General features: G+C 46.2%; 1 protein-coding gene across 2 annotated transcripts; it reads right to left on the minus strand.

Moving 5' to 3' along the window:
* Window positions 1-1,758: 1,758 nt before the first annotated feature.
* MSL1 (MSL complex subunit 1) lies at window positions 1,759-14,878 on the minus strand. 2 transcript variants are annotated; one of them, XM_004764616.3, is made up of 9 exons: window positions 12,970-14,878; window positions 10,275-10,498; window positions 8,853-9,235; window positions 6,893-6,940; window positions 6,373-6,437; window positions 5,675-5,742; window positions 4,910-5,034; window positions 4,668-4,740; window positions 1,759-4,286 (listed from the first exon to the last, which is right to left on the minus strand). In XM_004764616.3, the coding sequence occupies exons 1-9, from the start codon at window positions 13,735-13,737 to the stop codon at window positions 4,196-4,198; spliced, it is 1,845 nt and encodes a 614-aa protein (XP_004764673.1). In that variant the 5' UTR covers window positions 13,738-14,878; the 3' UTR covers window positions 1,759-4,195. The 2 variants fall into 2 exon arrangements, with proteins under 2 accessions (XP_004764673.1, XP_012918039.1); XM_013062585.2 differs by lacking the exon at window positions 6,893-6,940.
* Window positions 14,879-24,815: the final 9,937 nt, after the last annotated feature.

Below are 24,815 nucleotides of genomic sequence, written 5' to 3' on the forward strand. Positions count from 1 at the left end.
GGGACAGTTTCATAGTTTTCTGTTTCCGTTTCTCGTTTCTACCCGCGTTTGAAGCAGATCATTTTACTGCGTTCCATTGCTTGGTAAAATCACGAGCCAAGGTAAACCTCTAAAGCTGTTGTGCTGCATCACATTTGCCACAGCAGCCCATTGGAAGTTGAAGAGTGAAGGGAAAGCGAGTTGTCTGCAGTGAAGCTCGAGGACTTAGTGTTGCAGCGCTACCGTGTTTTCTCATGTCCTCTTCCTTCTTGTATCCTCCCACCCCGGCTGTCATCTCTCCCACAGTGCAGGCTGGTATGATGCTAGACTTAACGAAGATTTTGGAACCGATTTTAAAAGAGATGATCATAGGAACTGGCGTTGGTTCAATATTCTGGCATGATTTTCTCCTTAAGGGTTACCAGACAGGTAGATGAGGGGAATGCTTTGATTTTGGCAAGAGGTTGTCGGCAATGAAAAAAAAAGGTCTCTTTTCTTTGGACCATAAGTTATTAGTTTGCCTATAGGAGTGCACGTTAATAATTATATATAAAACGGTGAAAGGTAACTATCGCATAGCACCGATTTCTGCCCTCTGTACTATTTTTACAAGTTGTGTGGCTAAAGATTTGATGTTGACCAAATTTATAGACAATATGAAAGTAGGAGGCATTTTGGAGGCCTTCATATAGATTCAGGATCCAAAAAGATCTCAACTGGTTAAACAAATGGCCAAATGTGACAACTTGTAAATCCAGCTCCAAAACCCAGCTGCCTGAGTTCAAAATGGAGGATGGATGATTTAGTAAGTGTTAGAAAGATCTGGAGGATCTTTTCAAGGTAAATTGATGCAAATGAAGCCGCCAAGTTTAGTGTCTAAATAAGGAAAGTGATAATCTGATGCTTTACCTTTCAGTTGTTTGGTCTGGGTTCAATTTTTAAATGAACATGAGCAAGCTTGTTCACTCCGAGGGAACTGAAAAACTCAATATCCTTGCTTTTGAGGAACAAGTGTAAGCTTTCTGAATGTTTACATGAAGAGAAGATTTGAGATAGCCACAGCAATCTAACTATTTAAGAGACAACGAGAAAGAATTGGATCTTTTTTCATCTCCCTGAAAGGCAAATCAAGAACCAATGGGTTGCAGTTATAGGAAGTTAGATTTTATCAGTGAGAAAGGATTTTCTATCATTTAGGAAAAAATACATTGGGGCGCCCGGGTGGCTCAGTGAGTTAAAGACTCTGCCTTCAGCTCAGACCAAGAACTCAGGGTCCTGGGATCCAGCCCTGCATCAGGCTCTCTGCTCAGCGGGGAACCTGCTTCCCCCTCTTTCTCTGCCTACCTCTCTGCTGACTTGTGATCTCTCTCTCTGTCAAATAAATAAAATCTTCAAAAAAATGCATAGAAAAAAAATGAAGAATTAAAACAAAAGCTGGACTTCATTTGTCTGGAATGTTGTGAAGGGGAAATCATGTATTAAGGGTCAGACTAGATGACCTCCAAGGTCTTTTCAACTATGAGGTTTTATTCATTTAGACACCAGGCACCGCATATCCTATCCTAGGATATTGTTTTTAAAGTTGCCACTTACCATATATGTAAGGGAGAACACAGAACAAAGAGGGATGAAAAACATGTTGTGCTCATACACAAAAAAGAAAATGGTGTATTTCTCTATTTTGTGAAAATGATTTTTTTTCTAATCTTTTAGTATCTACAAGCAGAACTGTTTAATGCTTCCCAATAAATCTAATAAATTGAAGCAGAAGTTCAAAAATTAACAGCCACAATAGTTTATTTACAATTGAACTCTTTATAAGATATTTACAAGACAACCAATTTTACACATCAGAAATGGTATCAAAAGTATGAATTACAACACAGACAACAATATGAAATGGGCATAAAACAAAGCTGAAGTGGACAGACAAGCAATTTCTCTTTTTAATTTATTAACACTAGCTTAAACTTTGTTAAAGAAAGAAACAAAGAACTATGTTTTAGGAGAATTGCAGGGCCTTTGCTGAAGATTGAATTTCACAGTGTTGTATCCCATGTAGGGAAAAAAGAAGACTAATTTTCCCCCCACACTCTAACACACTGTAATTTCACTCTTGGAATTTTGCTAATCTACTCTCCAACCTCCTCAACAAACCTCAACATATCCGAATCAAAGGAGAACTGATCTAGAAGAGGGGACAATAAAATGAACGGTCCTAGGTAGAGGGATAACCAAGGAAATAGAATCCATTTAAGTCTGGCCAGATAGCACCTCATGGATTCCTCTTAGTTTAGCTCAAGTTCAGAATCTGGGGAGTCCCCTGGGCAGGGCACAAAGGTTAAATTTGCGAACCCATATCCAAATTAGGAATCCAACAAATGCTGAAAATCAAGAAGAGAGGAATCAGGAACAATGTAAAGAGACACTGATTGGTCTTTTTTTTTTTCTTGGGCACATTATAAAGGAACATAACACAGGTCAGAGTAGGAAAGCCAAACAGCTTGCCATATTAAAATGATGGAGAACAAAGAAAATCTGGCCCAGTTTTTCTAGAAATCTCCTTCCTCCCCTTAAGGTGTGAGATGAGAGCCCCTAGTGGAGTAAGTCCTATTTCTCTCTACACTCTTACTGCAGTGAAGTTCACAGCAGGTTCCCTTGTGGAGAGCCCACTCTCCTAAGCAGATGGAGTTACAAATGAAAACCCATAGCCACACACACACACACAAAAGGAGAAATAAAAGCAGCAAGATCATCCAAGAATACTACATGTGCTGCCGGAATAATTCCTTTAAAAGTCAAACCCAGGGAGCACAGATCAACATGTCACAAAAATCTTTAGCAGTGGGAGGCCCCTGAGGAACTTTTCTTTTCTTCCCACAATGGTATCCCCATTCTCTCATGCTCCATTGATGGGCCGGCCACACACCCTACATACCTTGGCTTCTCCTCTAAAAGTGCTAATAATCTGGGGACATATTCTCTTCAAGGATAAAAGCCCCTACCTTCTAGGAGATTAGACCCCTACTTGTTTTCACACAATAGTCATGAAGACTAAAGAAAGGCAATTCCTATATATTTAAGACCAGAGGTCTTGGCTCTATTTTCCTTCCAGATAGTTACAGGGATCTTACACTGAGACCAAAGTGGCCTGAAGTGCTGTCCTGAAATTTTTTAACAAAATGGGAAAGGGGGACCAAGATGATATACATACAAATCTATTTTTACAAAGTGAATGGAGAAGCTCATTAGGTACATCTGTTTGTTTCAAGATGTAGACATTTGCCAGCCAAAGGAAGCACATATTTCCACATTCACCCCCCACCCTCCCTAAATCTCTATCCCACCACCAAGAGCTCAGCTAAAAGAATAAAGCCCAACTAAGGAATACTTGAGAAGTGATGTGACACAAGGACATCTATACAGGTTCTGGCATGCCATCCTCAAATGTCAACTGCTTTTGTTTAGAGTCATAACTTGCCCTGAACTAACCATCCCCATTCTCTTTTCCAAGGATTTTATTTCTTGAGGAATGGAGGAAGAAATTCAGTTGCCCATTAACTAAGAAAATAATCACAGCCCAAATCCCTTCCCACATGGCTTTATCACAGAATAGTTTTAAGAGAATAACTGTCTTTTCGGACATTTATCTGCCAACTTTTCAATCTCTCTTCTACCCTGTGAAGATGACTTGCTTCATCACTTCACTTTTTATTCCTCATCCGGTCCTTAAGCTCATGGTGAGGTTTTGTTTGTTTGTTTTGTTTTAGGGTAAACACCACTATACTCAGACTCTAAGGTAGGGTATACCAGGGTGAGAAGAGTGCCATGCAGGCACAGCTCTAAAGGCAGGGGTTGCTTCATCTTCCACAAGTCTAATGAAGAGAGCCCTTTTACCCCTCTAACGTAGGCAAATATATAGAAGCAGACCCCTGAGGCTTCCGAATCTGCCATCCTATAGATTTAGCTTGAGAGCTCATTTCCCCAAAAAGGGAAAAGAAATCCCAATCACCGTCCATAATTCACAATTAGCCCAATGAAAGAGTTTTTGTGAAATCAGAGCGATGAAAACAAAACAAGATCAAGGGAATATGGAAGGGCATTATCAGCGAATGATAACATACATGAGGACATAGGTCACATATACAGGTCTCTGCCATTCTCTGGGAATGGCATGCTACAACTATCTGAAGACAGAAGGTTCTTGCCAGCCCAGCTATTTCCTACACGTCCGGTGAGGTGTTTGCTTCTTCTGGATCTCCAACCTGCATCGGCTACGCTCATCCAACCAGGGCAGCTCAAAATTCCTGGCAAAGAAAGGGTAAGGAAATCAACTTGGAAGACAAGAAGGGATTCTGTGTGGACAAAAGATTAACTCTAAAAAGATACTCTGCCCCTCACCACTCCTAACCTTGACTGTCAAGTTCCAAATTTAGAATGTCTCAAAGCCAGAGAAACAGTGTGCTATTAAAGTGACTAAATAATCTCTTTCTAACTCAAAAAGCAATCCTTCTAATTATTTTATCACTGCAAGAGTTAGTTGCCCAGATAGACTCTTCTGTCAAAGAGTCATGGCTATTCCTGAGCCACCTGTTCCACCTAATATCTAGGCTTTTATGAGGTCTAAAAAGGAGGTAAAGTGCAGGCTACCTGAGAAGGGAGGAGGGGGTGGAAACTTTTATACTTACTGTGGAGTTAATTTGGGTAATGGTCGTCCAAATGCTACAACAGGCAAGAAGGGGGTAATCATCAAACTTTCAACTATGGAAGAAAGCCAAATGGGACCTTGTTAGTGACACAGAGGGGAAATGTCTGGCAACTACACCTGCTCCAAAATGCTGTTCATTCATTCAGAGCAAGTTTGTACCATAGAGCCTCACACCCTTTTCCTTCTTTGAAAAACCTACTCTTTTAGATAGATAAAACTTACCGTCATCTGGCTCAGGGAAAAATGAGGTAACCTCAGGCTCAGATTCCTGAATTCCTTTCTTTTTATACATTCTGAGCTGCAGTCGTTGTAAAATTCTTTGTTCCCTGATCCTCTGAATATCCCATCTGGGAAAAACAAACCAGACAAAACAAACAAACAAACCCAGTATTACTGAAAACCTGCTCTATAAAAGCAACTAACACAATCCAGACACTAGGGAGACCTGTGCTGACTCTTTTCTTTCTTTTTTAAAGATTTTATTTATTTATTTGACAGAGAGAGCACAAATAGGCAGAGAGGAAGAGGCAGAAGGAAAAGCAGGCTCCCCACGGAGCAGGGAGTCTGAACCGGGACTTGATTCCAGGACTCTGGGATCAGGACCCAAGCTGAAGGCAGATGCTTAACTGACTGAGCCACCCAAGAGCCCCTGTGCTTACTCTTCTTAATGGGGTAGGGAGAGTGGAGGTAGTAAAGTGAACTGTCTGCCAGGTCAGGAAAGAGCTGTTTAGGTCCAGCAGTCCAAATCATGCATTGATGTTCCACAGAGAGTGGAACTAAGGAAGGGCATACACAAAGAAAAAGAAGCCAAACATCTTTACTTAAGAAGCCAAACATCTTTACAACTACCACTTCAAACGAAGATACTCAACCAATTGCGATGGCAGTAATTTAAGTGTGTTAAGGGCTCCAGGACTTTTCAGAGCATGGATGAGAGAAGTTAGGGTCCAAGGGCTCAGCTGTTCCGGGATGAGTATCTCGTCTCACCTTTTCCTTCTCTTCTCATCCAGCTCCAGTTTTGCATGCCGCTTCGAAAACACACTGTCATCCAGGTTCTGTGTAAAGAACAGCAGCTGATAAACAATTTATCATCATGTGACACATGTGTATACGAACTCATTTCCAGCTTCCAGGAATGTCAGATCTTTTCCCTGCAGGTCCACCTGAGTCTGTAAGTTCTATGGATGTCATGGGAACCTCTTGGTAACGGAATCAACAAAACACATACTCTTCTCCCCACACCCACCCTTGCAGATGGTCCAAACTTAAAAATTATTTAACTTTCCAAGGTGAAAATCATGTCAAACTGAAACAACCCCAGAGGCTTGAGGTAGGGAGGCAATCCTTCCTACCTCCATGCCTTGCAAGAGTCTGAGTTTTAAGAGTCAAATGAGTCTGAAAGACATAATTTTGTTGCTGAGTGGCACATTCTAACTTTTCTACTTAGCATGAAATTTCATTTTGTTTTGAACAATGCCTAGCTATTTCTTTTTGAATAAATCATTTAGCCACTCTGCAACTCAGTTTTCTACATAAACAAGAGTTGGGCTAGATAATTGCTCAAGTTCCGTTCTGGCTTTAGAGTTATTTAACCCATCCATCCTGTCACTATAACACATTCAAGTTAAACCTCCATTTCTACTCTGTCTCTCACTTCCCTCTGCTGACAGGTCTTGGGTACCTACCTCCAAAAGGTCTGAAGGATTTGGGTCCCTTAGAGGCTCTACTGAGTGGTCCCTCCAAGAAGGAACTGAAAAAAAAAAAAGAAAGAAAAAGAAAGGGAGGAGGGGTGGAACCACCCTTAAATCCAAAGTCACACAACCCTCCTACTATTCACTAGGACAAGAGGCCTCTTCCCAGATAGGACAAAGTTACCAAGTGATAGGAATCCATTCTATGGCCTCACCTGAAGCCACATTCAGTGTCCTCGCTATGGTATAAAAGAACCTAAAATGCCATTGCAGTCTGCCAAACACAGGAGCACAAAAAACCCTAAGCCAATACCTGACAATTCATATAATGGATGCTATTGCAGTTCCTGAAAAACAACTGAAATTTGTAGTCATTTTGAAGTCTATAGTGTAATCATACACCAAAGAATCTCACTCTCCCACATCCAGCTGATGGGAAACACAGCTCCCAACCATCCACCATCCCACCGACCCCCACCCCAGGCCCAGCCAGCACAATTCCTATTCTACTCACCAGCCAAGACTGAAGTTTCTCCTGCAACACTTGATGGCATCAGACACCCTAAATAATGCAGGAAAGAAGAATCATCTCAGTGTAAAAAGAAAAAAAGCCCACACCCAAAATGGAGGAAAGGATCATCACTGAAGTTCTCACTAGGAAGCCATTTTGGTTTTTTTGAGTTGCTCTTTTGAGAATTTCTCTCTGGGGGAGGGGAAGAGGGAACAACAGACAAAAGAAAAGAAAATAAGCCCACCACTTTTTTTTTTACACTGAGACGACTTCTTTTCTTCATTATTTAGGGTGGTTTCCCTGCAACAGTTGATGGCCAAGGATATCAAACCTTAAACTCAGAACATGGCAGGTGAGTAAAAGTTGACCCTATTTTTCAAATAAAAGATCAGTGTTCTCAAAACTTACATATGTAGTCTTCTTAAACAGCTCCCTCCTCCCTCCAAACAAACTACCTTGCTGGTCCAGCCTGAACAACATGCACAAAGACTTTGGCTTCCTTAGAACAAGCCATTGAGCTTCCTCTTGAGATAGGGGCAGCAAGAATAAGGATTCACACGTTTATTCACAACTCAGGCTCCTCAAAGGGCTGGGATTCCCCCCAATCAGACTCCTTCTGTACTGCTATCCCCACAATCTCAGAGGTGTTTGGATTTTCTGTACTAGGGCAGAGAGGGTTTTCAAAACAGCCAGTCAAACAGAACAGCTCTGGACCAAGCCATTTCCCAATCCCGGATGGGAAGTTGCTTCACAGTTTCTCTTAAGTTGTTACACAGCATTGCCATGGCAGCAAGAAAGTTAACCGTTAAGGATGAACCTGTTCAACTGACTGAACCAACAAAAAACCTGAACCTAGATCAGGATCCTGGTCTAGCTCATGTATTCAAGTGTGAGGCCTAATGAATTTTAGATAGTTAAGAAGAGTAATCTATCTTCCCCCACTTAATTTTGTCATCAGAACAGCCAAACAAAGCCTGGAGAATGCTCTTGTCTTATTGGAATGGATTCCCATCCCCATCCCTGCTAGGGCAAGACACAGTGGTAGAAACCTGGGGCGGTGGCTCTATTCAAGAAGACTTCCCCCACCATCACCCCGGAGCGCCCGCAGTGACTGTCACAGACTAACATTACACAATTGAAGGCACATTGCAGTTACTGGTTGATGTAGGAGATAGGGGAGCATTTCTGTGTGGAAGCCATAAAGAAAAAAAAAAGGGAATGAAGACCAAGGTCCCGTACCCGACACCCTCCCCAAGCAGCTCAGATATCCCAAGATAGTCCTTATTGTTTGAAAAATAGTTTGTAGACCATTTTATTTAAATATATGAACAACCAATGGGCTACTGCAATCCAAGTAAACTCTTCACATTTAGAACCTTTGTGAAGTATAGTAAGATAAAGTAAGACTGTTGGTCTTTGGCAGATTCCTCCTGCCCCCCAGACCGGGACATAGAGATACAGATAAATGTTTATAAAGTTAAAGAGCGGAGGCCCAGGTGAAATTCCCCACCCCAAGCTGGCTCCCCAACCCAAAAATTACCATTGGCCCCTGAGAACACCCAAAGACCACCCTCCCAGGTTTCACACAATATCAATTGCAGGAACAGTCGTGCATGGCAAAGTATAAGTTCTATGCATTTCACAGCACAGAAAACCCTTCTTTCAGAGGGCATGCAAGTTGCCGGAGATTACACCCCCAAGTCTGGTGCTCTTGTGATGAGCAACTTACTGGCAAACACATCTCCCAGTGTTGTAAGCAGGCAAATACATTGAGCACATTTTGCTGTAATTCCATCTATTTGCAATGCCTGCACAGTGTCTGTCTCTGGCTGTTAACTTACTCATTCTTGACAGAACTCTGCTTTATTGATTGCACTTTTTTAAAAATGCCAAAGGCATTTTCACACTTGTTAGCTTGACCGCCACCACTAGGGTATAAGAGCAAGTGTTCTCTATGCCTTACTTGCTACAGTCTCCTCCTTCTTTGGAGAGGATTCCCGTAATGGTAACGGTGATGGGGGAGGCTGGTGCCAACGACACAAATACATTTCTGTGGTGGAAAGGTACGGCAAATCTTCTATCTCACTTGAGAAGGCTTTCTCCTTGGGATGGGTGCTGGGTCCCTTCTGGGGAGTGGAGAGTCTTGGCGGGGTGTCCACTGAAGACCGGGGCTTTTCTGGAGTTTCTTGGCTCCTCAATTCACGTTTACAAACAGTTTCAGATAAGGAACCACAGGGTTCCTCTTTAATGGGAGAGTGCTTAGGAGTTTTTGTTTTGACTTTTGAAAATTCAGGAGCCAGCTTTTTAACAGGAATCTTTCTTTCTGTACTTCCAAATGGGGATTTCCTATTAGATAGGGAAGAAAACATTATAAAATGTATTGACTCTTGATAAAATCTTATTTGATTACATTTGGGGGCAAGAGAACAAACAAGTTCAGGTATCTAAATATCTAAACATCTGGTTCAGTTGGCAGTCACAAGCAGGAACAGCCTCATGCTTACCAGTATATGTAACAGGCCCTCAGTTAAGTGTTTGTTGAACAAGTGAGTTTCCATGCTTAAGAACCTCTAATAGTATCTTATTGCCTACTAAATCTAAGAAGGTTCCTATTTTATTCAAGACCCTTTAGCTAACATTAGGTGCCACTACTCTGTGGCCTATTTCATTCCTATCAACCAGAGACCAGTCTCTTATTTTTCCCCCAAATTCTATACCATGTTAGTTATAATCTCTATTTGTTTTTTCTTGCTATCTTTTGGCTTTTTCCCACCAATCTCCTTCCCTCCACCACTATTCCTAGAATGCCACCTCCTTTTCTTTTTACCAACCTAAATTCTATACTTCTTTTTCAAGATCCATCTCCTCCTTAAAGTTTCACTATTCTACCTCAGAATGAATAATCTTTAATGTCTCTGAATCTTACAAAACTCAGTTTATATCACCATTGTCTACTTTCCTATTTTATTGCAACTGAATTCCGATTTTACACCACCTTCACAACTAGTCTGACTTATGTCTTTGGGTCCAAGGACAGTCAGATCTTACTTCTTTATCCACTACTACCTAACATGATGAAGGAATTTAACACTTCCTAATTTGAAGTGAACTGCTATAGTTTTAAGAAACTCAGCCATCACATTTGTTGCCCATTCTCTTTATGATGTACTCTACATTCTGTAATTACTACTGTGACCGAAATGTTCCTAACAGATTTTTATAGCCTACAAGAATGTTTCAAGATAGTTTCTCAGAAATGGAAGACCTCATAATTCAGGATAAGGTGGTATTAAAACTAATTCAGAAATCCTAATCCCCTTCTCTCAGTTACTGGAAACACATGTTCTCATCATGTCCAGACAGTGTAACAAAGTGATCAGCACACCTTTTGTGTCCCTTTCCACTCCGCCCACAAGAGAAAGGCTTGGGAGGCAGAGTCTGGGATGTCTCGGAAAGCTCCGGCTGGCACTCCAGTTTAATTTTCTCGGATAGCTCCGTTTCCTCTCTCTCTTCAGTTTCATAGCCCTGAAACAGCTTGTGCCTTTCTTTCTCGTTATCCTTCTTTACCAGCTGCATCCGCCTTTCCATACGTTCAATCCGAGCAAGGAGCTAAAAGAAAGAGTGCCAAAATGCAGACTTAAAACACAAAAAAATTATACCCAGGTACTTAGCCCCATTTAGGCATCAGTATGGTCTTCAGCCTCTTTCCCTAGACCATAGTAATTCAACTTATTTTTAACGGGCATTAATCTCAATAGTTTTTCCTTAAACACGATACAGAAGACGAGGTACTCTGCTTAATTTTAGGGCTAACCTAACTGAGGAGGGGCATGAGGGAATTTGTAGTTCATTCTTTTGAAAGAAGATCCTCTTCTCTGGGAGGGGCCACAACATGCCTTTCAAATGGCATGGTCTCTCTACTGCTAATCATGTGGCTCCAAGTCAGTTTGGGAGTTTTCCAGAATTAACCTTATGTTCTTTTAGGAGGCCCTAGGTTTCTCCAAATCCTATCCTTTCTACTTTCACTCCAAAATGCTATACACAAGGGCAAAGTCCAAACAGTATATAGAGAAGGAATGAAAAGCTCACAGTCACAGTGCCATGAGGGATTGCAGTGTTATTTGAAAGGGGTGTACAGGGCATTTAAACAATGAACACTCAATCTGGAAGAATTATAACCAGTTCCCATAGTCCCACTGATCATGAAATATGCGTATTTCTTTGCATTTGAGAAAAAAATCTACCTATTTATCTAAATATTAATTAAGCCAAATCTTTTAACTTTAATTAAAGGAGAACTACATAATCAAACTGAAAATGGACGTCTTTAGCATTGAAAACTTCACATTTAGAACGTTTTGAGAAGAGGTGCCAACTATGCTATTTAAACACTACCGTGAGAACTTTATTTGGGTAGACAGCAATATTAATGTTCTCTTCATTATATCTACTTAGCTGCAGTGATTTCAGTAGAGGCCAAACAACAACTGGAATAAGAGAAACAAGCTTAAGCAATGCTAAGACTGCAATACACAACAGAAACAGTGAATGCCAATTTCAGACTGATACTCTATCCTTAACTCACCCCACTTTTCCTGCCTGGGGAAGTCTGCAAAGGGGTCACTACCTCAGGAACTCAGCAGAAACCTCCACAATTAGCAGAGAGCCCCCCTGTCAGCCATACTGTCATTTCATTTCATCTTGTTTTCATTCACAGCCTTAACATTACTTAACCATGGTCTGTGGGTGACATTTCCTTGATTTCTTCCCCATCACTGGTCCTTCTCTCCCCCCTTCCCATGTAAGGATATGATGTGTTGTAATTACAGTACCATCACACCCCTAGACTGCAGTACAGTAGCTGAGCAGTGCCACCTCCATGTTGAGTAACTTCCACAAATCAAGACCATGAGATATTTTGATGAGACCTGCCCCAGCTCCCATTCCACCTTGCAGAATGCATTCTCCAATAAAAGAGCCCGATGCCTGATGCAATTCATTTGTAAAGCAAAGAAAATAAATAGCCCTCTGCTCCCCTGCTTAGCCCTTGTGCGCACGCACACAACGCCAAAAAGAGAGAGAGAAAAGGGGAGAGGAAGGGAGGGAGAGAGAGAGAGAGACTGCTGCAGCCTGAACACAACAATTGTAGAAACCATGTTTATTTTTAGGCAGCTGTGAGGTATGCTAGCACAGTAATACCCACCGCCACCCCCCCCCCCTACACATAGCTTTCCTGGTACCTGAAAGGTTATGTTTTAACGCATAAGGTGCTCTTGACTACTGCTGCAGTGAAAACAAGCCTATATAGCCATGCTCCTCAGAACTACAAAGAAATAATAAATTACTGCCCTACTATCTTAAGATTCTAAAACAGGGATTTTGGAGGGAGGGGGTCTACTTAGTACATTTAATAAACTCACTTTCCCCTCATGCCTTAAAATCTACCAGCCCTTCAACACCATGCTTATACAAGGGAGCTAGCTAGTCAGTGGGTCATGTTTTATAACTCAGATTCTTATTCAAAACTGTCTGAAATCAAAGGCGGTGGTTCTCTTCATATCATTTAAGAAAACTAAAACAGAATTCCACTGTGGATCACCTCTACCTCTCTGGCAGTTAAAAGGCCTACTGCCCTCCTATCTAAAGATGCTACAGCAGTGCAACAGCTGCTCTGTCCCTCTCTAAAAATGCATTTCTAACGCAAAAGCTCTTTCATTTAACCCCTTCCATAAAGCCACCACATATGCATCCCACCTTTACATATTTAACCCTTCACAAATCAGGTCTTTTCCCACTCTCCACGTCTTTCCCACAAGTCTGGGACTGTCATTTTAAATTAACCCTTTGGCACCTGAAACCTCCCCTCCCCCTCCCATTGGGAGGTTGCCCTTTAACCCTTCCCTCCAATCAGACGTGTCTGTGAGCCTGGTTCCCAAGGACCCAACACTTAAGATACTCCTTTGCTGGTGGCCAACCCCCTTACCCCTAACCAAGGGATACCTTAACCTCCTACAGCCCCTTCCCCCGAGCATGCGCACAACTCGCTCGTCGTCCCGAACGTAAATTAACCCCTCCCGTACCGTGTCTCTCTCTGACTTCAGCTCCTCGATCTCCTTTTCCTTGGCCTGCAGCTGCTGCTGCTGCTGTTCGATGAGGTCCAATTGCAGCAGAAGAATCTGTTTGAGGCAGGCGGCCTGACTGGAGGCTCCCGAGCCGCCGCCACCCCCGAGAGGGCTCTTCCTCATACTCTTCCATCTGCCCTCGCTGGCCGCCAGGGTCCCGGCGGTGGCGGTGGGCGCGAGGGGTGGCGGCCCCGGCAGAGGTAGTGGTGGGGGTCCCGCCGGGTCCGAGGCGGTGGCAGCTGGGGGAGCCGCCCCACCCTTGTCCCCAGCCCAGGGCGTAGGCTCTTTGGCCGCCGCCACGAGAGAGCCCGTCTGAATGGGCAGCACCGCCTGATACTTAGGTCGGGGACTGCAGCCGGCTCCCGCGGCCGCTGGCTCCCCCCCAATGCCGGCTTGTTTGGTGGCCGGGGGCGGACAGGGCAAGGGCACCGAGCCGCCCCAGCTCTCTTCCTGCTGCCCGGGGGCCGCCCCGGCCGGGAGTAACAAGCCCCGGCCCTTGCCGCCGCAACCGGCCGGGGAGGGCGCGGGGCTCCCGCCCTGGGAAGAGGCCAGCGGGGGCCCCGGCTCCTTGAGCTTACGGTGCCGGGGGAGGAAGTGGGCTTCGGCCGCCCCGGGCTCGTCCTCGGGCCCGCCCAGCGCCGCAGCCCGCTCGTAGTCCAGTCGCTGCTCAGGGTTGCCGCCGGCAGGGGCCGCGGCCGCCTTGAACACTGCGGATCTCATGGTCATAGTGGTCCGGAGCAGCGCCGGGGACCGAGACGGAGGAGGGGGTGGGGAAGGGGCGAGGTGTGGGGGGTCGAGGACGGAGGAGGGGGAGGGGAGTTTGGCGGGCTCGCCTCAGCAGCGCGGCAGCAGGCCTTGGCTAGCGCGGCTCCTCCGGGGCCCGGGCGCCATCCCGCCGGCGTGCGGAGAAGTGGAGGCCGCGGCTGAGGCCCGCCGCCGGCCCATGGGGGCCTCGCCGCCGCCTCTGCTGCCGCCGCCGCCGCCTTCGCCTCAGAGGCAGGAGCTCGCACCCAGCCGCCCCCGAGCTCATCCCCGGAGCTCGCTTCGGCCCCCCCTGGCCCGGCCGGGCCCGCCTCGTCTCCCCACCCCACACCCCCCCTTCCCCGCCCCGGCCCCCCGCCCCGGAGCTCGCCTCAGCCGCCCCGAGCCTCCATTTTCCCCCCGCTCCTCCTCAGGAGGGGTGGGAGGGATGGGTCCGCCCAAAGCCCTCCTACTCCGGGAGGGGGTCTGTCGCCTCCCCTGGGGGTCTCCGCGGCTCGGGGTCCCCCTCCCCCACAGTCACCCCCAGCGCCTCAGCGTTTCCCTTTAAAAAAACGGAGCCGCTCGCAGCCGCCACCGCCGCAGCCGCCGCTGACCGGAGGGCGCATGCGCCGGGCGGGGAGCGGGCGGGAGCGAACCGGGAGCGGAGAGGAGGGAGGCGGGCCGCGCTATTGTGAAAGGGGCCGCCGGCGCCTCGAGGGGGGCGGGAGGGGGCCTCGGGGGCCTTGGAGGCTGGGGGCCGGCGAGGGGAGGCCAGGGATGAGGGGCGAGGACCGAGAAGCCCGCGGAGGAGCGCGGCGAAGGTGGGCTGCCGAGGGAGGGGCGACCCGGGGGAGGGTCAGGAGGAGGGAAGAAAGGGCGAGGGCGGCGACGGGCAGATGGAGAAAGCGGAGGCTCGCCGGGAAAAAGGAGAGCGAGAGAATGGAGCGTAGAAGAGGGCAGGGGGCTTCAGGAGGCAGACGCGCCCTTCGGGGCAGTGGACCGAGCGAGCGCTCCACGTACCCGGCCTCCGCTGGCCGGTCCCTTCCCCCGGCACCTTGGCGGCCCGCCCGGCCCTCGCCGGAGGGGCCCCTCGGCCCCCGCAGCCCCGCAAGCCTCCTGGACCAGAGTCAGGATTCGGGCTCCTGTCTGAGCCTGTGGGTGTTTCCTGGGGGTAGAATTCTAACCCCTCCACCCCCTCCACTCCCCACCAGCCCCACTCTGGTCTGGGAGAGAATGAATTTCTTTGTCTCTGAGGGATCCAGACCAGAAACGGAGGGACCTCTGGTTCCCAGAGGGAGGAAAATCCATGATGTCTGCTGCCTAGGGAGTTCTTGCCACAACCTCCCTGGAATGAAGTATTGCCAACTACCAACAGTTATTTCCCAACGGCCATCTCCCCAGCCTTCTTAAGTCACTTCTAGCATCTGCTGGAGGTTCATGAAGGGTCAAAGCCAAAAGAAAATATCAGAAGGGATATTTATCACTTTTTTATTAATAATCTACACCCACCGTGGGGCTCGAACTCAGGACCCCGGGATCAAGAGGCACCTGCGCCTCCGCTGTATTCAACCAGGCTCCCCAGGGATTTTAATTTTTACTGGGAATAGGAATACTTTAGGGTATTCTCTTATGCGGAGCACTTCTTTCAATCTCTCAGTGTTCATTGTATGTGTGTGTGTGTCTCAATTTCCATGCAACTTCAGCCAACAAGTCCTCAATTCCTCCTGGAAAAACTTTTTTTTTTTTTTTTTAATTTATTTGACAGAGAGAGAGAGATCACAAGTAGGCAGAGAGGCAGGCAGAGAGGAGGGGCGAAGCAGGCTCCTGATGCAGGGCTCAATCCCAGGACCCTGGGATTATGATCTGAGCTGAAGGCAGCGGCTTAACCCACTGAGCCACCCAGGCGCCTGGAAAAACTTTTTTTTTAAAAATTTCAATTGATTGTTTTTCTTTTCTGTTGAGGTGTATTTTTTTTTTCCAGTCTATATGAAAATGGAGATGACTAACATTCTTTGGCCTAATACGAAAACCTCTAATTAAAACTGTCTTGGCCTTGTGGGCCTGAAGCACGAAGCACTGGAAATTTTAAACAAGTGGGTGTGAATGTGTTAAGAAACCAAGAGAACCCCAGCCCTCTTCCACCAGACTGTATGGCCTAAGATCTGCAAGGAAAGTATTAGGGTTAGTGATACCAATAAAGGGGGTGCTGGGGATGGTGGTCTCTTTCAGTGTTTAGACTTTCAGTACCATCTTTAACTGATGTCAGACTCCCAAATTTAGGGGCAACTGGGTGGCTCAGTGGGTTAAAGCCTCTGCCTTCCGCTCAGGTTATGATCCTGGGGTCCTGGGATGGAGCAGGCCCACATCTGCTCTCTGCTTGGCAGGGAGCCTGCTTCCCTTCCTCTCTTTCTGCCTGCCTCTCTGCCTACTTGTGATCTCTGTCTGTCAAATAAATAAATAAATATGGGACGCCTGGGTGGCTCAGTTGGATGAGCAGCTGCCTTCAGCTCAGGTCATGATCCCAGCATCCTGGGATCGAGTCCCACATCGGGCTCCTTGCTCCGCAGGGAGCCTGCTTCTCCCTCTGACTCTGCCTTCCACTCTGTCTGCCTGTGCTTGCTCTCGCTCTGACAAATAAATAAATAAAATGTTTAAAATAAAATAAATAAATAAATAAATAATAAAATCTTAAAAAAAAAAACAAAACCCGTGGGACACCTGGGTGGCTCATTTGGTTAAGCAGCTGCCTTCGGCTCAGGTCATGATCACAGCTTCCTGGGATCAAGTCCCACATGGGGCTCCTTGCTCAGCAGGGAGCCTGCTTCTCCCTCTGCCTCTGCCTGCCATTCTGTCTGCCTGTGCTTGCTCTCTCCGCCCCCCTCTCTCTGATAAATAAATAAAATCTTTAAAAAAAAAAAAAACTCCCAAATTTTTTCTTCTTCCTGGATTCATCCCCTAATTCCAAAATTGTATATCCACTTGCCTAGGAGACATATCCACTTGGATGTCTAATTGGCATTTCAAACTTAAACCTAAATTGTGCTCCTGAACTTCCCTCACCCGAATTCTGCTTCCATAGCCTTCCTCTCCTCTCTCACCCGATATCCAGTCAATTTCCAATCCCATTTCCTTTGAAAGTATATATCCAGAATCACACACTTCCACACACCTCCACAACTTCCACCTTGCTCGAAGGAATAATCCTATTGCACTTTTTTATTGCTGTAACCTCGTAATTAATCTCTCAGTTTCAACCTTTGCCTTCCCCCACTTATGTCTATTCACAACATAGCAGCCATAGTGATTCCGATAAGATGTTAAGTGAGATCATGTTCTTTCTCTGCTCAAAACCTTCTCATGCCTTTCCATCTTACCTGGAGGAAAAACAAAATCATAATTATGGCCTATACGATCTGGCCCCCCACCACCTCATACTGCTCTCTGACTTGGACTGCTACTCTTCTCCTCCCTTATTCACTGCCCTCCTGTCACACTTGCCTTTTTGCTGTCCTTCAAACACACCTGGTATGTGTCTGCTCAGGTCCTTTCACTTGCTGTTCCCTCCACTGGGATCACTCATCTTTGCAATATCCACATGCCCTCTTCTCTAGTGATATTCCTGAATATAATCTTTTTTAAAAAATATTTTTATTTATTTACAAGATTAAGACAGAGCAACAGCAAGCACAAGCCAAGAGGAGAGGAAGAAGCAGACTCCCTGCTGAGCCGAGAGCCCAATGTGGGACTCCATCCCAGGACCCTGGGTTCATGACCTGAGCAGAAAGCAGACACTTAACCAGTTGAGCCACGTGGGCACCCCTGAATGTCCTCTTTTCATCAGACCTTCTCTGGTCACCTTATGTAAACTCATACCCTCCTCCAAACTCCCTCTTCCTCCTTTCTGCTTTATTTTTCTTCTTAGTACTTATTACCTTCTAACATAATTTACCTTGTTTATTGTCTTCTTTCACTAGAATATAAGCTTCATGTTTTGTTCACTGCTATACCTTCAGCACCCAGAATCTTAGTCTGCACAAAGTCAGCACTTAATAAATATTCATTGAATGAATAAATGAGCTGTGTAGATGTATTAAAAGAAAGCATCGTCTCTTGACCTTTAGCTTGGTTAATGAGTGATAGTTATATTGATATTAATATAGTATAAAAGATAGTGAAACCTGGTAAGAATAAAGTTGTCTTGGAGTACAGAGATAGAACATACTATCTTCTGGAAGGAATTGAGGAAGTGGCAACTGAGCTATGTCTTGAAGGTTGAGACCATAGGAAAACTGCAGACAGAAATGAGAACATTACAAAGGCAAAGGATAAAGGATAGGTTGGAGTAAGTGAGAGAAACTGACTGAAGTTTAGCTTGTATAGTGCAGAGTATAGGGAATAAAGCAGGTAAGATGGGTTGAGAACAGATTATGAAGGTCCAGCTAAGGAATATTTAGTTTATTAGCCAAGGTGAAATATCAAAGGATTTCCAGCAAAAGAATAGAATGACCAGGGCACCTGGGTGGCTCAGTTGGTTGAGCAACTGCCTTCGGCTCAGGTCACGGTCCTCGAATCCCACATCGGGCTCCCAGCTCCATGGGGAGTCTGCTTCTCCCTCTGACCTTCTCACCTCTCATGTTCTTTCTCACTGTCTCTCGCTCAAATAAATAAATAAAATCTTTAAAAAAAAAAGTATAGAATGACCAGATTTCCTTTTGTTTTTCCAGATTTTTGTTTTTTTTTTTTTAAAGATTTTATTTATTTATCAGAGAGAGGGGGAGAGAGCGAGCATAGGCAGACAGAATGGCAGGCAGAGGCAGAGGGAGAAGCAGGCTCCCTGTGAGCAAGGAGCCCGATGTGGGACTCGATCCCAGGACGCTGGGATCATGACCTGAACCAAAGGCAGCTGCTTAACCAACTGAGCCACCCAGGCGTCCCTCCAGATTTGTTTTTGAAAGCTAATTGAAATATTTGTAATCTTCACCTAATGAATCAGAAACACTGGAGTGGGACTTTGCAGTCCATGATTTTTTTTTTTTTAAGAGTTTATGGGGTTCCTGGGTGGGTCAGTCGCTGGGCGTCTGCCTTTGGTTCAGGTCATGATCCTGGGGTCCTGGGATCAAGCCCTGCATAGGGCTCCCAGATCAGCAGGAAGGCTGCTTCTCCCTCTCCCACCCCCTGCTGCTTGTGTTCCCTCTTTCACTGTCTCTGTCAAATAAATAAAACATTTTTAAAAAAAGTTTATTTATTCATGAGAGAGAGAGAACAAGCAGGGGGAGAATGGAGAGAGGCAGAGGGAGAAGCAGGCTCCCCGCTGAGCAGGGAGCCCAGTTCGAGGCTCCATCCCAGGACCCTAGGATCACAAGCTGCGCTGAAGGCAGACGCTTAACTGTCTGAGCCACACAGATGTCCCAGCAGTCTGTGTTTTAACAAGCCCTCCAGGTGATTCTAATGCCCCTCAAATTTGAAAAGTTTCCAGGGCTTGCCAATCTATTTTATTTTATTTTTTTAAAAGATTCATGTATTGAGGCATAGGTGGGTCAGTGGCTGAGCATCTGCCTTCCGCTTGGGTCATGATCCCAGGGTCCTGGGATGGAGCCTTGCATCAGGCTCCCTGCTCAGTGGGGAGCCTGCTTCTTCCTCTCCCTCTGCCTGCCGCCCTCCCTGCTTGTGCTCTCCCACTGTCTCTGTGATAAATAAATAAATAAAATCATTCATTTATTTTGGGAGGGGGCAGAAGGAGAGGGAGAGAGAATCTCAAGCATACTTCCATGCAGAGCATGGAGCCCAACATGGGGTTCCATCTCACGCAAGATCACAACCTGAGCCAAAATGAAGAGCTGGACACTGAAACCAACTGTGCCACCCAAGTGCCCTTGACTTTTTTTTTTTTTAATCTCTGCAGGCAACATGGAACTTGAACTCACAACCCTGAGAGGTCAAGAGTTGCTTACTCCTTACACTGGGCTAGCCAGGTGCCCCTTGGCCAATCTATTCTTAAAGGGCCAGACAGTAAATATTTTAGGCTTTGACAGCTATAGTGTCTCTTGCACTATTCAACTCTGCTATTGTAGTGCAAGACAAAATATAAATGAAAGTGGCTTATGATGAGTGTTTTGTTTTTTAAGTAGCCTCCAGGCTGACCATAGAGCCCAACTTGGGGCTTGAACTCATGATCCTGAGATCAAGACCTGAGCTGAGAGCAAGAATCAGACGCTAACTGACTGAGTGACCCAGGTGTTCCATGATGAGTGTTAATCTAAGGTGCCAGGGCTGTGCAGCTATAGAGGGAAAGACTGTGGTTAGACTCCGTGGTTAGAAACAAAGGCTCTAGCATGAGATTGCAAGCAACAATCATAGTTCCACCATTCCAAAGAATTTTATTTAGGGGCACTGAAATTTGAATTTCAAAAAATTTTCATGTGTCATGATATGTTTTAGATTTTTCAACTATTTAAATATTCTTTTTTAAAAAAGATTTTATTTATTTATTTGACAGAGAGAGAGAGCGATCAGAAGTAGGCAGAGAAGCAGGCAGAGAAGGGGGTGAAGCAGACTCCCCACTCAGCAGAGAGCCTGATGGAGGGCTCGATCCTAGGACCCTGAGATCATGACCTGAGCTGAAGGCAGAGGCTTAACCCACTGAGTCACCCAGGCGCCCCAGTTTAAATATTCTTACCTTAGATGCACCTGGCTAGCTCAGTCAGTAGAGCATGTGATTCTTTTTTTTTTTTTTTTTTAAGATTTTATTTATTTATTTGACAGAGATCACAAGTAGATGGAGAGGCAGGCCGAGAGAGAGAGAGAGAGAGAGAGAGAGAGAGAGAGAGAGAGAAGCAGGCTCCCTGCTGAGCAGAGAGCCCAATGCGGGACTCGATCCCAGGACCCTGAGATCATGACCTGAGCTGAAGGCAGCAGCTTAACCCAATGAGCTACCCAGGCGCCCCAGAGCATGTGATTCTTGATCTTGGGGTCATGAGTTCAAACCCCACCGTGGACGTAGAGCTTACTTTAAAAGATAACAATTTTTTAAAAATCTAGCTTATTCTTAGTTTGTAGCAAATACAAAAAGAGGCATTGGGCTGGATTTGGCACTAATTTTTGGTTCAGAGACCAACAGACCAAACTAGAACCAATCTACAACAACAAAGAACACTGTACAGGACCCATGTAAATCAATACAGGATAGCGTAGAACAGTTATTTTTAAAAAAATATTTTATTTATTTAGCAGACAGAGACCATAAATAGGCAGAGAGGCAGTCGGGGGGTGGGGGGAAGCAGGCTCCCCGCTGAGCAGAGAGCCTGATATGAGGCTGGATCCCAGGACCCTGAGACCATGACCTGAGCCAGAGGCAGAGACTTAACCCACTGAGTCACCTAGGCGCCCCTAGAACAGTTATTTATTCTGAGATTACATGCTCCCTATTTTGTGTGTGTTAAAATTTACTTTCTTTTGGGAAGTGAGGGTGATAGTAAAATAGCAATTGGTGGTAGTAGTTTTTTAATGTCCTTACTTGGCAATATAGAACGCTGGCAATTCTACATCAGTCCCCCACATTTTTTTTTTCTGGAAATTTTACAGCTCTGAAATCCAAAGTCTAAGATTTCACTACTCCAGACTAAGTAAACATGCTTTTCTCCCCTAAAGCCAAAAGGCTGGAATTTTTGGATATGAAGGTCTGATCTTCTTGATTTCAAGCCACAGGATAAGATAGATAACCTACCAGAAAGCTGAGCCCTGGGAAGAGAAGCTCTTCTAAGGAAGGAAGAGAATCTGTGCTTCCAAACCATTAGGTTTTTAAACTGCAGTAATCCCTGAACTAAGGCACCTAAGGATAAAAGAGTAAAGACCTAGAGGGAGAAAGTGAAGCAGCTGCCCGTGAAGGCACCTAGGAAAACCTTAGGGCCCATAAAGCAAGTGCCTAAATAGTCCTCTGCCTATTTTATCTTTAATGGGATAATGACCATTCCCTTTTGCCCTCTGGCTAAGGGTATGGATGGAGTTAAAGCCAGCACTATCACTACTCCACGATTTAGGAGGGCCAGCCAGGATGGTGAGAATTCCCCTTCTATGACCTATGTTCTTTGAAGGGAGTGCCTATGCTATGCTAAGAGCAAGCCCCTTTACCTGTCTGGGTCTTGGTTTTCCTAGACCAATAAGAAAATTGAAGATCATCTCTAAAGCCCCTTTCATGTTAAAAAGACTGTATGAAGCTGTGTTTTCCTGCTAACTGGGGGCAGAGGTGGTAAAAGAGGCTTGTTTTGGCTTCTCCCCAAGGAGAGAGGATTCATCTGGGCGGCTTCCTGAGGCTCTTGGAAAGGTAAATAAAGACTGGGGTTGTGTGGCTGGCATTAGCCCAGCCCCACATGGCCCTGAAATGAGACCAAGGAAGAGAGGCCACCTTTCCTTTCTCCGGGAGTATGGGGAATGGGGAACCAGTATGGAGCCACGGAGGTTTCCGGCTCCGATGCCCGAGAGCTCAGAGCTCTTTCTGGCAGAAACCCTGCCCTGCGTTCCTGGCCTCCGCGAGCAAGAGGTTCGTGTGCTGCTCCTCTTTTCCCCACCGCAGGGGCCTCTCCGAGGGCAGGACACACCCGCTCTGCCTTTTTTTTTTTTTTTTTTTTTTTTTTGCTTAATAAAATCACAACTCCAATTTGGGCATTTCTCTCCCACTGCCAGCCCCGCCAAAACTTTCAGCGGACTCCGCCCACTCCACGTGGACCTCCCTTCCCTGTCCCAGCAACCCCCGCGAGAACCGCCCCCCCCAAAAAAACACGTGACCAATTGTTGTGTTTCCTTCCTGGGGCTCCCTTTTCCCTGGCACCAACGACTGAACAAAAGTGCCCCCTTCAGGGTGAATGTGGGGCAGCAGGCTGGGAGAAGAGGAAAGTTGATTGAGGTGTGCAGTGCAATATGGGAACGTGGATGTGTCTACTTAAAATGATTTCACGCCTCGTAGCTCCCTGGCTAATAACATTAAGGATCACACAAAATAAAAGATGAGGCTAATTCCAGAGAAGGGACATCGTCAAAGAAAACGACTTTGGGGGTGGAGTTGGGAGACTTTTCAATCCCTCACTGCGCAGTTGGTTACCTCTACTCCAACTCCCATTTCCCCTAGAGTTCTTCACTGTTGTTGGCAGAGCTCTCTGAAATCCTCAGATACCAGACAAGCACCAAAAGTATTTGAATTACCGTCTGCATAATGGGAATATGGCCTCTCCTAGAGTTGCTTCATGGCTCCTTCACCACGTCCCCTTCCCCAACAACACTGGAAGCAGTTCTCCCTCAATTGGGCTGGTATTCCTCGACAGCTGTCATAAATTATTTCCAAAGCGGAGTTTCTTCTTTCAGCGTTAAGGACATCTGTCCTGGATGAGAAGAGCACAAGGGATTATGTTGGAGGGAAAGGTAGGCAAGACAGCAAAATTAGTCCAGTGGGAAGTCTTGATGCAGGGAACAAGAGGACTAACCCGGAAAAGCTAGAAATACAGGTCAAATGAAACCAAACAGGGAACCGGTTTTCCTCGGAAAAAAATCTGACCTAGCTTTGTCCATTCCCCCGACTCCTTTTCCACACATGAGTTGTGAGGTTGAGAGATTGGATTGGGAATTGGGGTGATGGAAGGCATATGGTTGGGAGATGACTGCGGTGAAGAGTTACACCAGGCAGTGTTTAGAGAGGGGTAGGGAAGGTTAAATTTAAAACCAGAATTATCACAGAGCCATTTGTCCCTCAAAGGCATAGAGGTCATGAATAGGAGCCCAAGAGCTACAGGTCCTGGGGCCCAAAGAGGGGGACCTTATGGTAGCCAAGTAGCTGGTTCTCCGGTGTGGGGGGCATGTTAACAAGCAATGTATGGAAAGGAATGGGAGGGCACCTATTTTCAAGGGAAACATCTGAGAAGCGAGTAAGCTAGAACGTTAGAGACTAGGGACACTTGCTCTCCTATAACTCAGCATCTGTCAGTGCTCCCATTACCAGGTGCTATTTCCAGAGTCCTGGGCCTAGTGGAGGAAAAGGGAGGGGCCCTGGTAGAAAGACAGTGGGAGACCCGTTGGGCTCCTCCCCCAGCCTAGCTGCAGTTCCAGAGTTTCGCCACTCCGGGGCTCCCGAGCTCAACCACAGGCCCGTTAGAGTAAGGGAGGAAGAGAGAATCTCCTGACGGTGTGCGACGTCAGTGACAACCCTGAGCAGAGAGGTGACCTGGAGGTCATCTACTCTGAAGCTGCAGACCCTTCACATGGCCTTTGGGAAGCCATCCAGCCTCAACCCTTCTCTCTAAAAGGGACCTGTGGCACTGGGAGCCAGCTCCCCATCTCTCACCCTCACCCTCCTCTCTGTGGTCATTTCCTCCCCCGCATGTTTCCTTCCCCTGTCCCCAAGCACGGGGTGGGAGCACCACTACCATTCCCCCCACCCAACCCCCAGCCTGTCAGAGTCCTGAGGAATGTTCTCACCCTGGCTGGGTGCCAGGCTGTAGACTTCCTGGGCTTTGGGGGTGGGGCTTGGCGGAGGGGAAGCCCTTTGGAGAGGAAAGCCATCCAGTCCTGCACTGCCTGCGTGCTCTCCCTGTCAGGAGCTCGCTCTCTCTCGCTCTCTCTCTCTCCCCTAAGTAAAAGGCTCATCTATCATTCTCTGTCACCACCACCTAATTTCCTCCCCCTACAATAGCATTTCCTTGCCAGGGCAAAACGTCCACAATCTGGAGGCAGTGAACATCCTAAATACTGTGGTTTATAGTGAGAGAGAGGGAAAACACCTATTTCAGAACCTACCTGCCTGTTTCAGAAGCCTGTAGCTGCAAGGAGAGGTTCAGCTGCCAGGGTCCTGAGGTAAGGGGGTAATTCGGTTGCAGGGCTTCTTCTGGATCCTTCTCAGAATCTCAGATCTAAGGAAGTACATGGGTCTCCATATTGTAAAGCTTGGGAGTGGATTTCTACTCAGCCTTCATATCCCTGAAATAAATCAGCTGAAATCTGAACTCACTGGTCCACATCAAACCAAGGAAAGGGAAATCTTGCCCCTGCAGATGGGGGTGGGTTCAGCAAGAATGGGGAGC

Source organism: Mustela putorius, unplaced genomic scaffold (genome assembly GCF_011764305.1).
Source record: "Mustela putorius furo isolate JIRA1106 unplaced genomic scaffold, ASM1176430v1.1 tig00003962_pilon_pilon_pilon, whole genome shotgun sequence".
Taxonomy (NCBI): domain Eukaryota; kingdom Metazoa; phylum Chordata; class Mammalia; order Carnivora; family Mustelidae; genus Mustela; species Mustela putorius.

Coding starts and splice junctions, on each gene's coding strand:
- MSL1 (XM_004764616.3), bottom strand. CDS start 13,737: ATGACCATGAGATCCGCAGTGTTCAAGGCGGCCGCGGCCCCTGCCGGC. Junction 6,438..6,892: donor AGAAACTTCAGTCTTGGCTG/GTGAGTAGAATA, acceptor TTTTTTTTTCAG/TTCCTTCTTGGAGGGACCAC. Junction 4,287..4,667: donor TTACCCAAATTAACTCCACA/GTAAGTATAAAA, acceptor TTTCTTTGCCAG/GAATTTTGAGCTGCCCTGGT.